This window comes from Larimichthys crocea, chromosome I, assembly GCF_000972845.2.
Source record: "Larimichthys crocea isolate SSNF chromosome I, L_crocea_2.0, whole genome shotgun sequence".
In the NCBI taxonomy this organism is placed as follows: domain Eukaryota; kingdom Metazoa; phylum Chordata; class Actinopteri; family Sciaenidae; genus Larimichthys; species Larimichthys crocea.
Window position 1 is genome coordinate 35926834 of NC_040011.1, and position 18850 is coordinate 35945683.

At 36.9% G+C, this 18850-nt stretch overlaps 1 protein-coding gene across 4 annotated transcripts; it reads left to right on the plus strand.

Moving 5' to 3' along the window:
- Positions 1-6696: 6696 nt before the first annotated feature.
- On the plus strand, positions 6697-16687 carry LOC104927053 (uncharacterized). Of its 4 annotated transcripts, none has more exons than XM_027280772.1 (8): positions 6697-6859; positions 7331-7651; positions 12308-12628; positions 13535-13855; positions 15040-15084; positions 15267-15524; positions 15605-15715; positions 15928-16687. In XM_027280772.1, the coding sequence occupies exons 1-8, from the start codon at positions 6811-6813 to the stop codon at positions 15942-15944; spliced, it is 1443 nt and encodes a 480-aa protein (XP_027136573.1). In that variant the 5' UTR covers positions 6697-6810; the 3' UTR covers positions 15945-16687. The 4 variants fall into 4 exon arrangements, with proteins under 4 accessions (XP_027136573.1, XP_027136534.1, XP_027136657.1 ...); XM_027280733.1 differs by having other exon boundaries at positions 6698-6859; positions 14764-15084; XM_027280856.1 differs by lacking the exon at positions 15040-15084 and having other exon boundaries at positions 6698-6859.
- Positions 16688-18850: the final 2163 nt, after the last annotated feature.

An 18850-nucleotide genomic window follows, 5' to 3' on the forward strand; every position in this document is an offset into this window, starting at 1 on the left:
GTGGGCATACAAGAGTTTTCCCAAGAGAGAGAGAGAGATACAATACAGAAAATCACTGTATTTCACGTGGATGTCAAGGAGAAATTATCTGCAAATAATACATTACATAACTTGATATATAAGTTTTTATTATAAAAAATATGTAAATATAATATAGATATAGATATATAAGATTGCTACCTCTATGACATTAGTTGCAAGCTTTATTTTCTTTGATACAAACTCAACTTCTGTTAAGTTTTGAACTTGTTAGGGAAGCATGTTCACAAGTAATTACTGGATTAATTTACAACTCTGACTCTATGCCAGTTCAGTTGACATAGTTCTGATCTCCTAGAAAAGTTTTTTTTTCCTTCTTTCGTTCTTTGTGTGAGTAGAATCTCATTAAAATAGGCTTAAGGTTTTGTTTTCTGAAAGCAAAGCGCATTTGTCACCACTATCTAATAAGCTTAGTACAAGATTATTGCTGTCAAAGGGATTAGTAAATGTCATCCTGTGAGTGGGAATAGATCATCAGAGTGAATAAGCTTGGAGCAAGTTTTGAAAGTGTCATGAGGTAACTTTTTGTTTTGAAATTGATGCTCTATAAATAAAATTGAACTGAACTGAACTGAGCGGCAGTAGCGGCGGCTAACCGTTAACTGTGACAAAAACTTCAATTTGCTGGAAGAACTTTGCAGCTGCTGACTCATTGGTAAACCTCGACCTGGCCTCTCTTTAGTTTTCTCTGCTATGCAGGTGTTTGCTCTAGAGCTACAGATGGTGAAACAACTTTTTAAAAAGTATTTTCAGTTAATTATAAAACTGAATAATATCGAAACACTGGTGATATCTCTGCACTTGTGCTCTTGACTGATTTTGAAATAAAATGCTTCTTTGTCTGAGACGAGTAAAAATGCAGTCGGTTCCAAGATGAAACCTTCAAAAAGTGGTCTTGAGACCAAGCTAGTCTCGAGTACTACAACACTGGTAGTGTGGTTACCTGTGGGATCTAGATTATGAACTAGGTCTGGCAGAGTGCGGCAGAATGTCCCGCACTGTCACTTTCTCTTTTTCTGTTCGCAGCGTCCTCTTCTCTCTCTCTCCGCCTCTGCCTCTGCTTACTTTGCCTGGCTCCATCCAACCACCTCATCTGACAATTTCCCTCCTAGCATGTGCAAAAATACAAAAAAAAACCTATCTAGAGCCAGATTTGAATTGTACTGTAGAAACATGGAATAGGACTACAGCATCTGTAGATATAAAAGACTCACTAAGCTAACAAAAACATTATTATATCATATTTTCAGGTGATTTTACACTAACGAAAACACAATCATGCATATTTTATTACATTTTTGGCCATATTCTATGAATAATCTAGTAATCTAAATCTTACACAGCAAAAAAATTATTCTTGTGGACACTTATTCACCCTGCAAGTAGAAACAAAAAGCATTAAACACAGCTCGAACCAAAGATAAGTCTGTGAGTATGGGTTCATCAAGCTATATTAGCCAGTACATGTTTCAGCATGTAGTGTTATGGAATTTTCTATCCTTAGGCTACATATGGTCACGTGTGGGCCTTGAGGTCCTCGGCAGTATTAATTATTTGGCTTTGACTAGGTGCCAGTCTATTTCAACACTGTGGTAGCCAGGGTCAAAGAGATCTATTGCTGCCTTCCTAGACATAATAGATAGCTTGCTGTTGACGTTCCAGTCTGCGTAAACAGACGTCTGTGTCTCCAGACTAGAATATGCTGACAATAACACCTCCATGAATAAAAACATTCTTGTTGACTAATTCTGGGCATATAGTATTTGTGGTGTGATCTTGGGGTTTAAAGTTTATCCACCATCACGAGTTCGTCAGAATTTGAGACTGACTCAGGCACTTCTGATGAACTTTGAGAGTGTCTCTAATTCTCCTTGGCCAAGCGTCAATAAATAATACAGCATAAGACATCAGAGGCTCCTGAACACTTTCTTCCTTCCTGACCTCATCATTGACCTTTGACTTCAGCAATTTCTCCACAACATGTAGAAAGTAGTGCACAATGTTTGCTGATCTGGAAACATATAAGTTGCCTTTCTGCATGTAGGAGATTGAGTTAAGGTTAGCCTAATGTACAGGTGGATATTTAAACAGTTTATTGCTTACTTTTGTCATCACCCACATGCTGTGTTGGGCAAGATACTTTTGAAAACAACAAGTTACATTACAATATTACTCTTTGTGTGGTGTAGTCTGTTACTGATTACACTACTTTTGTGTTATTTTAACCACAATAACCACAGAAGTACAAGAAATAGAAGAGGGTAAAGTTGTTTGATAACACACTGTTATTGTGCTTCATTACAAATCTAACAATTGGTGATATTGCATAATGAAGTTTTTTTTTTTCCAGAGCATAGGCCTATTCATGCATTCACATCCACTCTATATTAAATTATACATTTTTGTTAACATGTTAACAGTAATGTGTTGATATAGAACAGTAAATTGCCCAGATCCTTTTAAATAAACAAAAACTCAATGGTGCACAGTTTACCCCCTCTGTGTTCTTCTTAGCTCCTAGTGAGTCTATATATGTGTATATATTCTATGTGGGTCATATCACTTCATTACTGCTAAAAGTAATCTATTATAGTAATGTGTTACTCCCATACTGCCCATGTGAGTGTGTGCATAGGTACAGCAAATTTCACTTCCGCGTTTCTGGGCATCTAAAGACCAACCAGTTTAAAAACAAATCAGATCAAAGTTGGCATATGGGAAATTTCTTTACATAAATGGTGGTTAAAACATCCTGAAGCAGTCATCCCAGACACACCACGTGAAACATGAGATACAGATTCACTGATGTGATTTTAACCAAGAAGGGAAAAAAAGGTTTCATCAGGTATTTCCTAAGCCCTTCACACTATAGCACACTGAACCCAGAGGCTTTGTCTGCAAGAAGTGAGAAATGTTCATTTCCTGTGTTCCGACCGCTGTGCCGGAGACGGTTTATCTGAACGCCCATTTACAGCTTCCTGTCAGAATCTGCACTGGTACAGATGTCATCTTTGCTTTCTTTTATTAGATTTAAAAGTTTTTTTTCTGGGACATGGAGCAAGTTCTTTTTCTTCTTGTGACATTAGCTGGAGTGACACATGGTAAAACCCTCATCGTTAAGGAAACAAATGTTAACATTTTGCAGGATTATTTAAATAACGTGTGAATAAGGTGAGTTATCTTTGCTGATGTCTTTTGAATGTGCTCTTTTCTAGCTTTCCTTCCAGCTGCTGAGACTAAATGTGATGCCACCAGCAACACATCTGTTCTGTGCCAAGTCCATCTTGGAGGAACTGTGTACATCCAAATGATGAACAATGCCAGCCGCCATCAGTTACGTTGTAAGAAATATCTTCCCACTGGAACCATAAGCGTGTTTTCTCTGAAGAAGGAAAAGGTGACGATTGAGGAGCCTTTTAGAAATAAGACAACAGAGTTTTTCATCAACAACGGGACACTGAAGATCACAAACGTGGAGAAGAATCATTCAGGTCGATACAATCTAGAGGTCTTTGATCCAAGAGGGATCCAGGTGAAAAACATTGATATAAACCTGGATGTTCAAGGCAAGTGTTTAAAATTAAATCTCATCTTCCAACATATAATAAAATGCAAGAAAAATACAAATATCCAATCCACAAAGAGAAAACATCTTATTATGACACCAATCAGTGTTATGCAACTTGTTTAGATTGTTTTTTGAAACACACTAGTGTGCACTCAGTATTTACTGTGAACATACCTGCTGATTTGAAGGCTGTTTTTCTTTCAAACTCGAACTCTACTTCTTCAATCTGGTGACGTTTTCTGTTCCTATTACCAATATGTATATGACTCATTAACTGCACCAGTATACTGAAACTTTCTGGTAAGTCACTGCACTGTATTTACTGAAGCTTGGGTGTTTTTCCTCAGATTTTTTTTGTCCATTATGAATTTTGTCATATTTCACTAACAACCTCAGTTGTAGAGATTTGAGAAACAAAGAATGTGAATCTTCTACAGTGTTCATATACATGTATGATGTATTTTGACATGTATGTGAATCACTGTGCAGCCTGTAGGGCAAGTCAAATTTCAGACACATCTGACAATAATGTCAAATCAAATCAAAACTTTAGCTTTGCTTTTTAACTTTTACACTCACCTCATGAGCATGTCTTTAAATGTGTAAATAAAAAGTAAACACAGACCTCTGTAACAGCTGTACATTTCAGATGATCTTTGAATGCTGCAGGGTGTTTACCTTGTCAACTTGTCTGCGATTATGAATCCTAACATAACAAACAAGCATACACTCATAGGTAAAGTGGATCTCAAACGTAATTAAGTACATATATTTACCATTGTTGTCTCTTCTCCCCAGATAATTTTTGGCTCATCATAGCCTGTTCTGTGGGGGGTGGGCTGCTGATACTGGCGCTGACACTTTGCTGTGTGTGCTGCTGGAAAGCGAGGTGTAATAAAAAGTCAGGTAAGGATTCACAAGGGTCTTTCAGCATTTCAGTCAATACCATAATAATATGTATAATAGTATTATTATATACAAATATATAGGTGGAAATGCCTTTTGTTCTTCTCCAACTGCACATTTATTATGCCTTATTCTATCTTTTATCCAGACAGACAAACTCATGAACTACACTGAACATTATCACCAATGGAAACCTGAGAACTCCAAGAACCATCAGCAAACAGGACTTTTAGCACAACCTTGTTAGCTGGAAAAGTGTTTGAAAAGTTTTGTTTTTGCATCTTACATTAGTGTTGATAAAGACTTTTTGTATGCATGCATGTAATTTTAGTACAGCAGTACAGTTGCAGCATTGTAACTGTATATATGAGGTTATTGATCAGAATAAAATGGTAAATCATTGTATGAATGTGTTTTCTTTTTTAAACAACACAGTCATGATGAAAACACCAAACATGGTGTACTTGATCTATTTCAAACACAGATCTATTCTTTGTTATTTGTTTCTTCTGTTATACAATGAGGTGTAAGATTTATTAATATAATTCTGATTATGGCATTGTTGGGAGGATGTTGCTGTGCAGTAAATGTTGCAATATTATCAACAGTAGCAATAATTTTATTGATATAAACAAACCTTCAATAGCATCAGAAAACATCACTAACAGTGTTTAGTTTAGTGCATTTACTGAAAATCATTTCGGGCAAGGACCTCAAAGACGACCATGCTGATGCTCATTCTTATTAGTCATGTTGTGTTATGAGGACATCTGCAGGCTGTTCGGGTTTCACTCATGTTATGTCCTGGTTAAGAAACATTTGTCTGTGTTTAATACTGAATGTAACTTTCTGTTATAAGAGACATTAGTGTTCCATAATACATGTGCTTTGTTAGTTACAGAGACTTACACAGTTGTTTCAATACCAAAAATATGTACTTGGTGTATATAAAAAGTATTACTGTAAAAATTCACTGAAATATCCAATGTTCCGTGTCGAATCTATTCCCAAATATTACATTGAAAATAGAAAGATGTCACATGGTGTACACATACACATTGTGTAAATATTTTTTATCAAAACATCTGGATGATCACCTGTCTCACATCGTAAATGTTTCAATCGACCATGACGGCCAAGAATAAAGAAAAAAAGAAAAGAATCTTTGTTGGAGAAACTGCATGAATACAGCTTGTTTCACCTCTTTCATAGCTGAGTTCAGTCCCTGGGATGGTATGGTAAAACTTAACATGTAATCTTATCATTCAGAACTGAAGAAACCATGTACTTCTGCTGTGCAGTCTCCAGCATCCTTATAAGGACACTTTCTGTTCAACCCACCCACTGGTTCATGCAAAAAAAGGGAAATTCTTTTAAATTGCATAACGTTTTCTCAACATAAATGAGGAAGTGATGATGACAAGCTGCAATGTTCTGCTTTCTTTAACATGTTGTAAATAACATAAGAAGCATGACTGTCATGTCTGAGGGTATCTGAAAAAACTATCTATAAATGCTCTGCTGTTGGTTCAGGAACATCCAATGTGGTGTGCACATTCAAACACCCAGGATCCAGTGAGCCGTTCAATGCAATTTATTTTCAATAAACAAAAGAAGATGAGCATAAGGAGGTGGATAGTTTCATATAACTTAATGCATCCACAATAGGATGGACGAAAGGTGCAGTGGAGGGAAAAAAGAGAGAGAGCATGAGGTTTGGGGGCGGACTTATAAAACCTTAGGAAGCTGTGGTCTTCTTGGCAGGGTGGAGTCTTGTGATTTTCAACAGTATCGTTTGAGTAAAGTGTATTGAGACTGATAAATATAACATGAGCCCAGATGATGACACTGGGTCTGCTTGACATAATGTTTATAGTCATTAAAGCTGTGTAACCCCAATGTGAAAATAATTTTTACTGACGTTACATCACAGTTTTTTGAGCATTAATCTTTGCTCTGCTTGACGAAATTATGGGAAAAAGTTTACTGTTGTAAATTTGTCTGATAAACAATAGTTGTGAGAAGATAACAACTGAACAAGCAGCTGATGTATCGTTTCTAGGGCTTTTAGTGTCAATAACTTTGTAAGTTGTGACCACATTAACTGTTTCCTCTTTCCGCTCTCAGCTGTACTATTTTAATTACACTTAGTCAGAGTTTTCACACCTTCTTCTGCGAATCTGATCACTAAGATAAGACATTTCATGCTATTCAGTACAAGCATGTTTGCTATTGAATAAAGTAGAGAGGTTTGTCTGGAAGCTGCTGGATCAACAGAGGCTGAACACAGAAGAGACATGGAAGTTGTGATTGGACTGTTACTGATGCTGCTCAGAGTCTCTCATGGTGAGCTGATTCATTTGTTAAATTTGTTTAGTTTGTTTAGTTTGTTTAATTTGACACATATTCTGCAGCTGTAAAATAGCTGTAAATAAATGAATCAATTGTGTTTTTAGCTTTGATCTTTGACAACCGTAGCTCTATTAACTGAATTTTTGTTATCTATAAATCAAATTATTGGTCATTTACACTAAACAGTTTCCTGAAAGTGGCTTTAAAATAAAAAAAAAAACAACCAAACAAACAAACATCAACAACAAAAAACACTTGATGACTTTGTACTAACATGTTTGCATTCATATAAAATATTAATTAGAAAAGTAACTAAGAACTATAGCTGAGCGGCATATACATATAGCCGATGTCTCAGTAAAAAATAACTTCCTGTTTTTAACACACAGTTTACTCACTGTTTCTGTAGGTCTGATGACATCTCTTTTTTTTTTTTTTTACATCCTTATGTTTCAAAATGTCCAGGTGTGGAAACCTACTGTGATGGCAGACAGGATGGAGCTCAGTGTTATGGAGCTTTGGGAGGAACTGTGGTCCTCCAGCTGATGGACAGCGCCTCAGAAATATCTAGATACCAACTGTTCAAAAACAAAACATCAATACTCTCTGGGATAAAGAATAAGATTGTGTCTAATTTGATAGCAGACAGATCCTCATTTACTCCCAGTAATGGAACATTTAGGATCAACAACCTGAGCAGGACTGATGGTGGTGAATATACTCTTACAATCTTTGATTCAGATGGAAACAGTTTAAAGCAGCGGACTCTACAGTTGATCATTCAAGGTAAATAAGTATTTTTGACTTCTGGTGAATTCAGTAACATTGACAGACATACATGTCATACTCTAATGATAAACTACATGTATCTCATCTTCTACATGTATCTCTACCTATGCCTGTTCTGTATTATAAACTGTATGTGATGAAGAAGATTGTTTTAATATCAAAAGTCATCTGAGTGTGTTTTCTTCAGCTCCTGTGTCCTCTGTCCTGCTGGTCTCTGAGTGTCTGTCCCAGGGAGAGATGTGGGTGTCCTGCTTCTCTAAGGGAGGAGACAGTCCTCAGTACAGCTGGACTCTGGATGGACACACACTGACAGACACTCAGCTCCTCTCTGGAAATAATGAGACCAACAACATCACTCTGAAACAAGACGTCTCAGGACAACTGACCTGCTCAGTCAAGAATCACGTCAGTACTGTCTCAGAAACAAAGACAATATCTACCTGTGGTGAGTGAGAACATGAGTGGAAAACAGTTTGATGATCATGAAACTGATGATTACATGAACGATGTTCATATTGATCTGTTTCTTCTCCAAAGGCTTCATATTTATTGACTGCATCTCAAATGGGACACACACATCAAAGTGGGTGCTTAAAGCCAATAACACTCTGTGTATTGAGACAACAACTTCTACCATGACAACTTCTACCATGACAACTTCTACCATGACAACTTCTACCATGACACCTGAGGGTAAGGAGACTGACACCATCGTGACAATTAAACCTTTCACTGGTATCACATCCTCCAATCAAACCTCTCCATCACAGATGACTCTTGGTATACTTTAATAAAAATCTAACTCTCTTGTCACAGTAATAACTTTACATGTGATTCAATACATTCTCATTTCAGGTCATCAAATACTCACACACTTTGTCACCTACCCTTCAACATCTGTATGCGGCCTTTGTTCCAGAAATCTTTCCAACATGTGGTTGATGTAAAGTAGTTGCTGTTTGGTTAAGTCTAGAAAAAAATCATGGTTTGAGTTAAAATCAGTCTGTTAGTTACGTATGTGACGTATATTAGATTTATCACAAGGTGACGTTGCATTATACTGCATCTCACCACGTAACTGTGTTCTATTGTGATATCTATAGATCACAAAACATGACTCTACAGAGTAAACACTGTGAGAATAAACTGTGAATAAAATAACTTTTGGTTTCACACAGGACACAAACAATGATCTAGTGTTTGAAAATCTTGTGTGTGTTTGACTCATCCATCAAACCCAACCTTCTGCTCCTTATATTAACTTTGTTACTCTTTACACTGGTGCATTTGATATATGCTCGATCCTCTTATTTATCTATTTTGTTTTAAAGAGAACTGTTCAGTTCACTGTGTGTGCCGCCATATTGCTATCGACTTCAGTTGTGTTTATGACAGCGAACTCAGGCTAAACAGATCTTACCTGTAACATCTTGATGTTTCTCCGAGCGGCGTGACAAAATGTTTGCATTTGACAACCTGTGAAAATGTGCTGTTGTCTTTTGTCTTTTTTTATCTGAACAGGTCACTCCCTGCTCATATGTAGTTTGCGAGCAGCTGTGGTGATTCTTATATTAATCGGGATTGCCGTCTACTTCGCTTGGAAGAAGAAGAAGTATGAGAAAGCTGAAGGCTCTTCTGTTTGTCGAAAGATGGAAGATCAAGAGAACTCTGTCGTGATGGTTGAAATGAGAAGTTCTGCATATGAACTTTAACTTTCTCACCTTAATGTCGCCTCTGACCTGCTGTGATTGGCCATGTGTCTTTATGGATGTGACAATATGTTTTAGAGTGAATAATCTCTGGAGGCTCTGATAGAATAAAAGTTATGTATTGTGAGCTTAGACAAGTGCAGCTTTTATCTTATCTAATCTTTATTTTATATTCTTGAGAAACGTTGATGTTTTGTGGACAAACTATTTTCAGTTTTGATCGGCACTTGTCCTAGTATAAATATTTTCGAAATGATTTAGCATCCAAAGTGTTTTTGTTAAATTTTATTATATGATTAAAGTGTTAAACTGTTAAAGGCTGAATTATGTGAATAATGATTTTGTATTTTCTCATGTCGCTGTAAATACAAATAAAGAACTGTTTTGCTAATATTTCAAATCATTTACTATCAAGAGCTTTAATTTAGTTTCTGTCTGCTGTTATGTATTCAAAACTTGTCAGTCAAGTTGTTTCATCAGTCAGTTTATGTAAGCTGCCATCTTGTTGACATTTTAATCATGAACTGCACTTTAATTACGCGATTAGAGATTTTCAGGCTAGATTTTGGAAACGTGTAGGATTTACATTTCAGTGACAATAAATACTTATTCCACTTTAGCTGGCAGTTGCGATAGTCGGTTAAACTGATTGTACATTTTTCCTTATTAGAACAAATCATCTTTGACATCTTCAAATCTCAGTTTGATGTGATAATGAAACTACTTTTATTTGTATCTATCTGAAGCAATGACACCTCAATTTAGATAGAACAAGTATCTAAGTACAAACACACAGTATACATGTTCTGATTAAAGTAAAGAAAAAAACTTCAATAATTAGAGAAATAAAAGAGCTGAGGAAGGAGATTATAATTAATTGACGAGAAGCACACAATGTATGTTTCTGTTCTTGGGCCTCAAATTATGTTCTCAACATATTTACTACCTTTTCCCATCTCCACCATTGAAAACTGTACATGGATACAACAACACATTGCCCATTCGGAGTCATAGAGCTTCTCCTCATCACTAAGAGGAGACAGTCCAGACACAAAGCTGTGTTTGAACTGTTGGTGATGTTACTCTGAGTTTCTCAGATTTTCCACTATTTGAGATATTACTGCTTTGCTGATTTTGGTGCAGAGCGAATAGGATGTTTATTATTACTGATGAGTTTATTTAGTCACAGGATCAGTTCTTTTTGACATAATGTGTGATGCATTTCAAATACTGCTCCAAAGTATAAATAATCTGGTAACTTAAAAAAAATAATAAACTGATAACCTGGATTCCAGGGATGAGTTTCACATGCAAGGACCATTTATTTAAAACTTAAGCGTATGATGCACAACACGTGATGGACACTGGAAACTTTCTGTGGCTTAAATGTGAAATTGTGGTTTTTGGAATAAACAAAGGCAATTTTTTTTATAAACTGAGATCAACAAATCACAAAATGTGCTTCACATTTTCACATATAACTTGAGACCACAAACGTGAAACTCTAGAGATTTGGAAAATTTACTGTATTCTCACTGAATCAAAGGAAGAATGCAAAGTCTCATAGTAGTGTTAATTAATAATTATTACAATATTATTATGTTTCTTCACCAGAGCTATGGTTTTACTGTATAACTGTCAGCCTGTGCATGTTTTTGAATCATCAACTTCTTCTCTGCCTTTTTAAAACAGTTCTGTAGTTTTTTGTTTTTAAAAAAAAAAAAAAAGTCAGACTGCTGAAGCATCATTTTAGCTTCTTCAAACTTCCAAAATGGACTGACCATAATATTCAGTACTGTAAGTTTCTCAAGAATAACTTCCTGTTTTTGAGCTGCAGTCTGAGAGAGACACGCTGTAGCAAAACCCAAATGTTTCCGTGGGACTGATGATCTCTCATTGTTACTGATTTTATAGAAAATCAAAACATCAACATTTTTTATCAGGTTTTTTTTTTCAGAGATCACTGGATTGCTGGATCATCAGCGGCTGAAAACTAAAGAGTGATGGAAGCTGTGATAGGACTGTTACTGATGCTGCTCAGAGTCTCTCATGGTGAGTTTAAATATGATTATTTATTTTATATTTTGGTTTAATTTGACTAATTTTTTGCAGCTGTACAGCTGACTGCTCAAACACTAAGACACACAACATCCATACAAGAATCATGACACATACATAAACTAAATATGAAAAAAATATGTTGCTTTTTAACTTCAGGTAACTATAGTAGATTATGATGGTAAATTCAAACAGTTTTTCTATGGAGCTTGTAACTCAAATACAAATCAGAGATACAAAAGATATACAAGAGTACATGAAATTCATCGTTATGATAGAAACTCAATGAACTTCAAAGGCCCAAAATCTGAAAGCTGTAAGATCTATTTTATTTTCACTCAATTAGTAAAAAGAAGGATCACAAACTCAGTTATAAAGTTAATGCTGAATCATGATCTCATCACATATTTCATGAGTCTTTTGTTGTCACATACGTGACATATGTGTACAGGTATAACTCACCCTTAAAATGTTCAGTTTTATAAAAAATTATGAAAAAAAAGGTCATTTACACATAAAGGTTTCCTGAAAGTAGCTTTAAAAAACACTTCATGACTTTGTGCCAACACATAACGCTACATGATGCTGACCTTCAGAGGAAACCCAAGACACCGTCATTTTATATTTGCAATATTACTTCGAAGCTTGGATTGGGCCTTTCTGTGTGGAGTTTGCATGTTCTCCCTGTGTCTGCATGAGTTTCCTTCAGGTCTCTGGCTTCCTCTCCAATCCAGACATGCACTTAATAGATTAATTGTTAACTTGCCTGTAGGGGTAAATGTGAATTATTGTTTGTTTCTATGTGTCAGCCCTGTGATGAAGTGGCAACTTGTCTGGGGTGTACCCCACTTTTCAACTTTTTCAACTTATGTTTCAAAATGTCCAGGTGTGGAAACCTACTGTGATGGCAGACGGGATGGAGCTCAGTGTTATGGAGCTTTGGGAGGAACTGTGGTCCTCCAGCTGATGGACAGCGCCTCAGAAATATCTAGATACCAACTGTTCAAAAACACAACAGCAATACTCTCTGGGATAAAGAATAAGATTGTGCATAATTTAATAGCAGACAGATCCTCATTTACTCCCAGTGATGGAACATTTAGGATCAACGACCTGAGCAGGACTGATGGTGGTGAATATACTCTTACAATCTTTGATTCAGATGGACACAGATCAGAGCAGCGGACTCTAGAGTTGATCATTCAAGGTAAATAAGTATTTTTGACTTCTGGTGAATTCAGTAACATTGACATACACTGAACAATAGTTATAAGAAGATATCAACTGGACAAGCTGATGAATTGCTGTGTCTGGTGCTTTTAGTTTCGATGACTTTGTTAACTGTGACCACATTAATTGTGTGTTATAAAAATAGGATTACACTGCTATTCAGATATTTTAAATCATACGATGTGTGTTCCCTTTATTAATGTTTTGCTGAGGCTGGCAGGGTAAGGTAAAGTTCAGGTGAATGTATAAATAGAGGAATTCCAGAACAGAACAAGGGTCAGAGAGGTGACATTTAGATTGGGGATATGCTGACTACTGATTAAGGGTTTTTCTTGAAAATTCCCGTAACATTGTGCTTTCTCTTTCACCTCTCAGCTCGATTATTTGACCACACTCTGCATGGTCAGCGTTTGCACACATTTTGATTTGAAGCTGGGTACAAAGAAAATATAATTCAATCTGCTCAATATAAGAAGTGCATGTTTGGTATTGAATACAGTAGAGAGGTTTGTCTGAGATACAGAAGCTGTGTTTGGACTGTTGCTAAAGTTCATAGTCTCTCATGGTGAGCTGTTTAATTTGTTTATATACAGTACATGACATATATTTTCCAGCTATACTTTACAGCTCAAACACTGACCGACACTATAATCACATCCACACAAGAATCGTGATAAATAAATGACTTAAATGCAATTAAATATGTTTTTTTTCTTCAACTTTGATCTTCAGCTGAGTATAATAGATTAATGATCTTGAAACATTCTGTATGCCTTGCAAATGTTTCTGTTTCTTCATAAATGCATACATTTTTACACTACAATACCACTACAAGCCCAAATATTTCTACCTGTTTGTCCAACTTATGTTTCAAAATGTCCAGGTGTGGAAACCTACTGTGATGGCAGACAGGATGGAGCTCAGTGTTATGGAGCTTTGGGAGGAACTGTGGTCCTCCAGCTGATGGACAGCGCCTCAGAAATATCTAGATACCAACTGTTCAAAAACAAAACATCAATACTCTCTGGGATAAAGAATAAGATTGTGTCTAATTTGATAGCAGACAGATCCTCATTTACTCCCAGTAATGGAACATTTAGGATCCACGACCTGAGCTGGACTGATGGTGGTGAATATACTCTTACAATCTTTGATTCAAATGGACACAGATCAGAGCAGCGGACTCTACAGTTGATCATTCAAGGTAAATAAGTATTTTTAACTTCTGGTGAATTCAGTTACATTGACAGACACTGAACAATAGTTATGAGCAGATATCAACTGGACAAGCTGATGAATTGCTGTGTCTGGTGCTTTTAGTTTCGATTTTTTTGTCAACTGTGACCACATTAATTGTGTTTCCTCTTTCACCTCTCAGCTCGATTATTTGACCACACTCTGCATGGTCAGCGTTTGCACACATTTTGATCTGAAGCTGAGTACAAAGAAAATATAATTCAGTCTGCTCAATATAAGAAGTGCATGTTTGGTATTGAATACAGTAGAGAGGTCTGTCTGAGATACAGAAGCTGTGTTTGGACTGTTGCTAAAGTTCAGGGTCTCTCATGGTGAGCTGTTTGATTTGTTTGATTTGATATATATTTTCCAGCTGTACTTTACAGCTCAAACACTGACCGACACTAGAATCACATCTAACCATTTTTTCAACTTTAATCTTCAGCTGAGTATAATAGATTAATGATCTTGAAACAACCTGAAAGCTTTCTAATTTCTAAAAGTGTAATTTGAAGTGATGTCTTGTGTATAACTACTATTTACATATGAGGGTAAATTCCAACTGTTTTTTTACTGAACTTGAAACTGAAATACAAATAACAGATACAAAAGATATACAAGAGTACATGGAATTCACGATTAAAGACACAAAATCTGAAAGCTGTAAGATCTATTTTATTCTCACTGCATTAGTAAAGAGAAGGATCACAAACTCAGTTATAGTTAATGCTGAATCATGATCTCATCACATATTTCATCAGTTATTTTCTGCCACATATTTGTTCATGGCTCTACTACACAAGAACACTTTGAGGATCTGGCATTGTCAATGACAGTATTTAGCTTTGTTTCCAACTTATGTTTCAAAATGTCCAGGTGTGGAAACCTACTGTGATGGCAGACAGGATGGAGCTCAGTGTTATGGAGCTTTGGGAGAAACTGTGGTCCTCCAGCTGATGGACAGCGCCTCAGAAATATCTAGATACCAACTGTTCAAAAACAAAACAGCAATAATTTCTGGGAGAAAGAACAAGATTGTGATTAATTTAGTAGCAGACAGATCCTCATTTACTCCCAGTAATGGAACATTTAGGATCAACAACCTGAGCAGGACTGATGGTGGTGAATATACTCTTACAATCTTTGATTCAGATGGACTCATGTCAGAGCAGCGGACTCTACAGTTGACCTTTCAAGGTAAATAAGTATTTTTGACTTCTGGTGAATTCAGTAACATTGACAGACATACATGGCATACTCTATTGATAAACTACATGTATCTCATCTTCTACATGTATCTCTCTCTATGTCTGTTCTGTATTATAAACTGTATGTAATGAAGAAGATTGTTTTAATATCAAAAATAATGTTTCTTTCAGCTCCTGTGTCCTCTGTCCTGCTGGTCTCTGAGTGTCTGTCCCAGGGAGAGATGAGGGTGTCCTGCTCCTCTGAGGGAGGAGACAGTCCTCAGTACAGCTGGACTCTGGATGGACACACACTGACAGACACTCAGCTCCTCTCTGGAAATAATGAGACCAACAACATCACTCTGAAACAAGACGTCTCAGGACAACTGACCTGCTCAGTCAAGAATCACGTCAGTACTGTCTCAGAAACAAAGACAATATCTACCTGTGGTGAGTGAGAACATGAGTGATGATGGTTTGAGCTTGATGATTAACTGTGCATAATCACTGTTTTGTTTTTTTCCCTGTAGGCTTCATATTTATTGACTGCACTTGCAACAATGGGATGCACATATCACAGTGGGTGTTTGAAGCCAATAACACTCTTAAGCCAACAACAACTTCTATCACGGCAACTGAGGGTAAGGAGACTGACACCACAGTGTCACTGTTCACTGATATCCTCCAGTCAAACTTCCTCCAATACAGATGACACTTGGTACTTAAACAAGTGAAAACTAAGTCACCTGTCACAGTAATAACCTTCATACTACGTCTGTATTTGTTGACCTGTTTTTTATTTGAACAGCTGGTGATTCTTATATTAACTGGAATTTTCATCTATTTTGCTTAGAAGAAGAAGACAAATGAGAAAGCTGAAGGCTCTCCTGTTCGTCAAAGGATGAAGCATAAAGCGGACTCTGTTATGATGGCTGAAATTAGAAATTGTTCATCTGAACTTTCTGGAGCAAACGCCTTACTGTCGCCTCTCACCTGATGTGATTGGCCACGTGTTTTTCTGCATTTGTATCACTGTGGAAGCTCTGATAAAATAAAGGTTATGTATTTTAAGCCTAGTTTTATGAACACAAATGCAACTTCAATAATTGTTCTCTTGGTCAAAGAGAGTATCTTAGAAGTAATTCAAGTAGAAAGGTTTGTTGTAAAGGTTTCAGGCCCGCAGATTTACAGCACAGTTAATCTTAAAGCAAGATGTCATATTGTGAATAAAGCTTATATTGTAATTTGAGTTATGAGCCATAATCACATGCATGAATGTTTAACTATGTAAAAAACACGTTTGTGTTTCTCTTGTGGCTATAATTACAAATATTGATCTGTATTATTTCTATGTTTTAAAAAAGTAATAATCATTAAATATTAAGGTCTTTCATTTTGTTGCTTTCTTCTGTTATACTGTTACTGTTTTCCCTATCCTCGCTCCTCTTTACTCTGTCCTATGACCCGGAAATTGATGTCAGGGATGTTTTAAAACCTGAAACAAACTTTAATGAGGACTAAGAGCCTCGTCAATTCTGTCACAGATGTGTTGGTCCAGTGCACGTCTATACGACTTTCTGCTTTACAAGATGTTCATAGTCATTAAAGCTGTGTAACCCCAAAGTAAAAATATTTTTTACTGATGTTACATCACACATTTTTTTGAACATTCAACTTGCATTCGTCAAGACAAAGATAAAGAGCCCAAGGTTAGTCAATTACAACATTCGAGAGCACTGAAGCCACTGTAGAGCTGGAAAAGTGAAGATATGGGTACAAATGTTCATAAACTGTCCCTCTGACGAGTGAAACAGACAGGCCAGGTACTCAAGGAGAAAACATTCTATAATTATTTTGTGCCAGTTCGATTTAGTGGGTTGTTTGTCACTTATCCAAGACAAAAAGATGTTCTTCCTTGCTGCATATGTGAGGATATTATACAATCTGGCAGCGTTGGCATCCACAATGGTATCCTGACTGGTGTAACCCAGGATTAAAGAAAGAGGGTCCACGTGCAACACAACACCAAATATTTTTTCCAAATGTTGCAGAACATCCAATATGCTTGTATTTTAGGACATGACCTGATACAGTGAGTATAGGTGCCCACTGAGATTTTACATTTTAAACATGCAGGTGAGAGTGGAGAGTTCATTTTATGTCTTTTGTTGGGAGAGATTTGTAAACGGTGCACATCTTAAATTGCAGCAATCTGGCACAGGTTACACACAGATATCTTCTTTGTTTGAGTCCATTTATCCCCATCGATATCTATACTAAGTTCACCTTGCCACTTCTGCATAACATCCTGTACATTTATCACATCAGTCTGGCTTAAGACATTGTAAAAACGAGTAATGGATTTCTTAGTCTAGTCTACTTTCTCTTAGTCGGGCCAAGGAGGAGTAATTGTTCAACTGCAGATGTAGTGACGTCAATATTAAGAGCAGTTCCCCTGTTTATGAAGTCCTGGATCTGCAGGTATGTGTAAAAGTCATGCCTGGGAAGATTATACTTTTCTTGAAGTTGTGCAAAAAGTCATGCCTGGGAAGATTATACTTTTCTTGAAGTTGTGCAAATGACAACATGGATGCACCCTGAAATAAATCACGCATCCTTTTTATCCCTTGAGATGTCCAAGTGCCATACCCACCTCCACCATGCCTGGTAAGAGGTTAGGATTGCCCTGTATTGGAACCAACGAAGATGTTAGACCAGACCTCCCTTCAAGCTTTTGTGTAATAAACCATGCTTTAGCAAGTATTACAGATTATAGGGTTATTTTTACAATGGCTCCTGGCTGACTTTAAGTCCTTGAAGGCCAAAAGGCCTAACAGGGAGCCTGAGGTCTGTGACTTTTCTAAACTCAGCAGATCAGAGGTAGGTTCCTCCTTGACCCATTCTGCTATAAATCTCAAATGGGATGCCAGCTGATACCATCTGATGTTGGGAAGATCTAGACCACCCCTCGAACTGGGAAGTTGTAGTTTCGCTACTTTTAGCCTGGGCTTTCTCTTGTTCCAAATGAAGTCACTCAGCCAGCCATTAAGCAGCCTCAGTACCTTGCCTGACAAGAGTAATGGGATCATCTGTAGGGGGTATAACAATCTTGGCAAAATATTCCTTTTAATAATATAAACTCTACCAAGCAATGACAAGGAGAGTGGAGCCCATCTGTCCAGGTCCTTCCTTATGGAGTCTAGGAGGGGGTTAAAATTGGCCTTGTACATTCCATGAAATAAAGGTGTGATATGAATACCCAGGTAAACAAAACCTGTTATGGACCATTTAAATGGGAATGAGGGTAGTGTGTCAGTTCTATCTCTAAGACTTCCCATTGGCATAACTAAAGATTTAACTAGAACTTCTACCTTTGATAAAGCCGATCTGATCCTCTCTAATAAGAAAAGGTACAACTTTCTCGAGACGTACTGCCAATATTTTAGATAGTATTTTGATGTCCTGATTCAGAAGAGCAATAGGCCTGTATCCTGAACAGTCCTCAGGGGATACTTTCTATTTTTAAACTGTGGTCTGAGAGAGACACAGCTGCAGAAAACCAACAGTTTCTGGGGGTTTGACTATGTCTCATTGCTACTGAGATCAGATGTTTTTTCATTTTTCTTATGTTTCAAAATGTCCAGGTGTGGAAACCTACTGTGATGGCAGACAGGATGGAGCTCAGTGTTATGGAGCTTTAGGAGGAACTGTGGTCCTCCAGTTGATGGACAGCGCCTCAGAAATATCTGGATACATTTACTCCCAGTAATGGAACA

Coding starts and splice junctions, on each gene's coding strand:
- LOC104927053 (XM_027280733.1), top strand. CDS start 6,811: ATGGAAGTTGTGATTGGACTGTTACTGATGCTGCTCAGAGTCTCTCAT. Junction 7,652..12,307: donor TCTACAGTTGATCATTCAAG/GTAAATAAGTAT, acceptor CAAAATGTCCAG/GTGTGGAAACCTACTGTGAT. Junction 15,085..15,266: donor TCTACAGTTGACCTTTCAAG/GTAAATAAGTAT, acceptor TGTTTCTTTCAG/CTCCTGTGTCCTCTGTCCTG.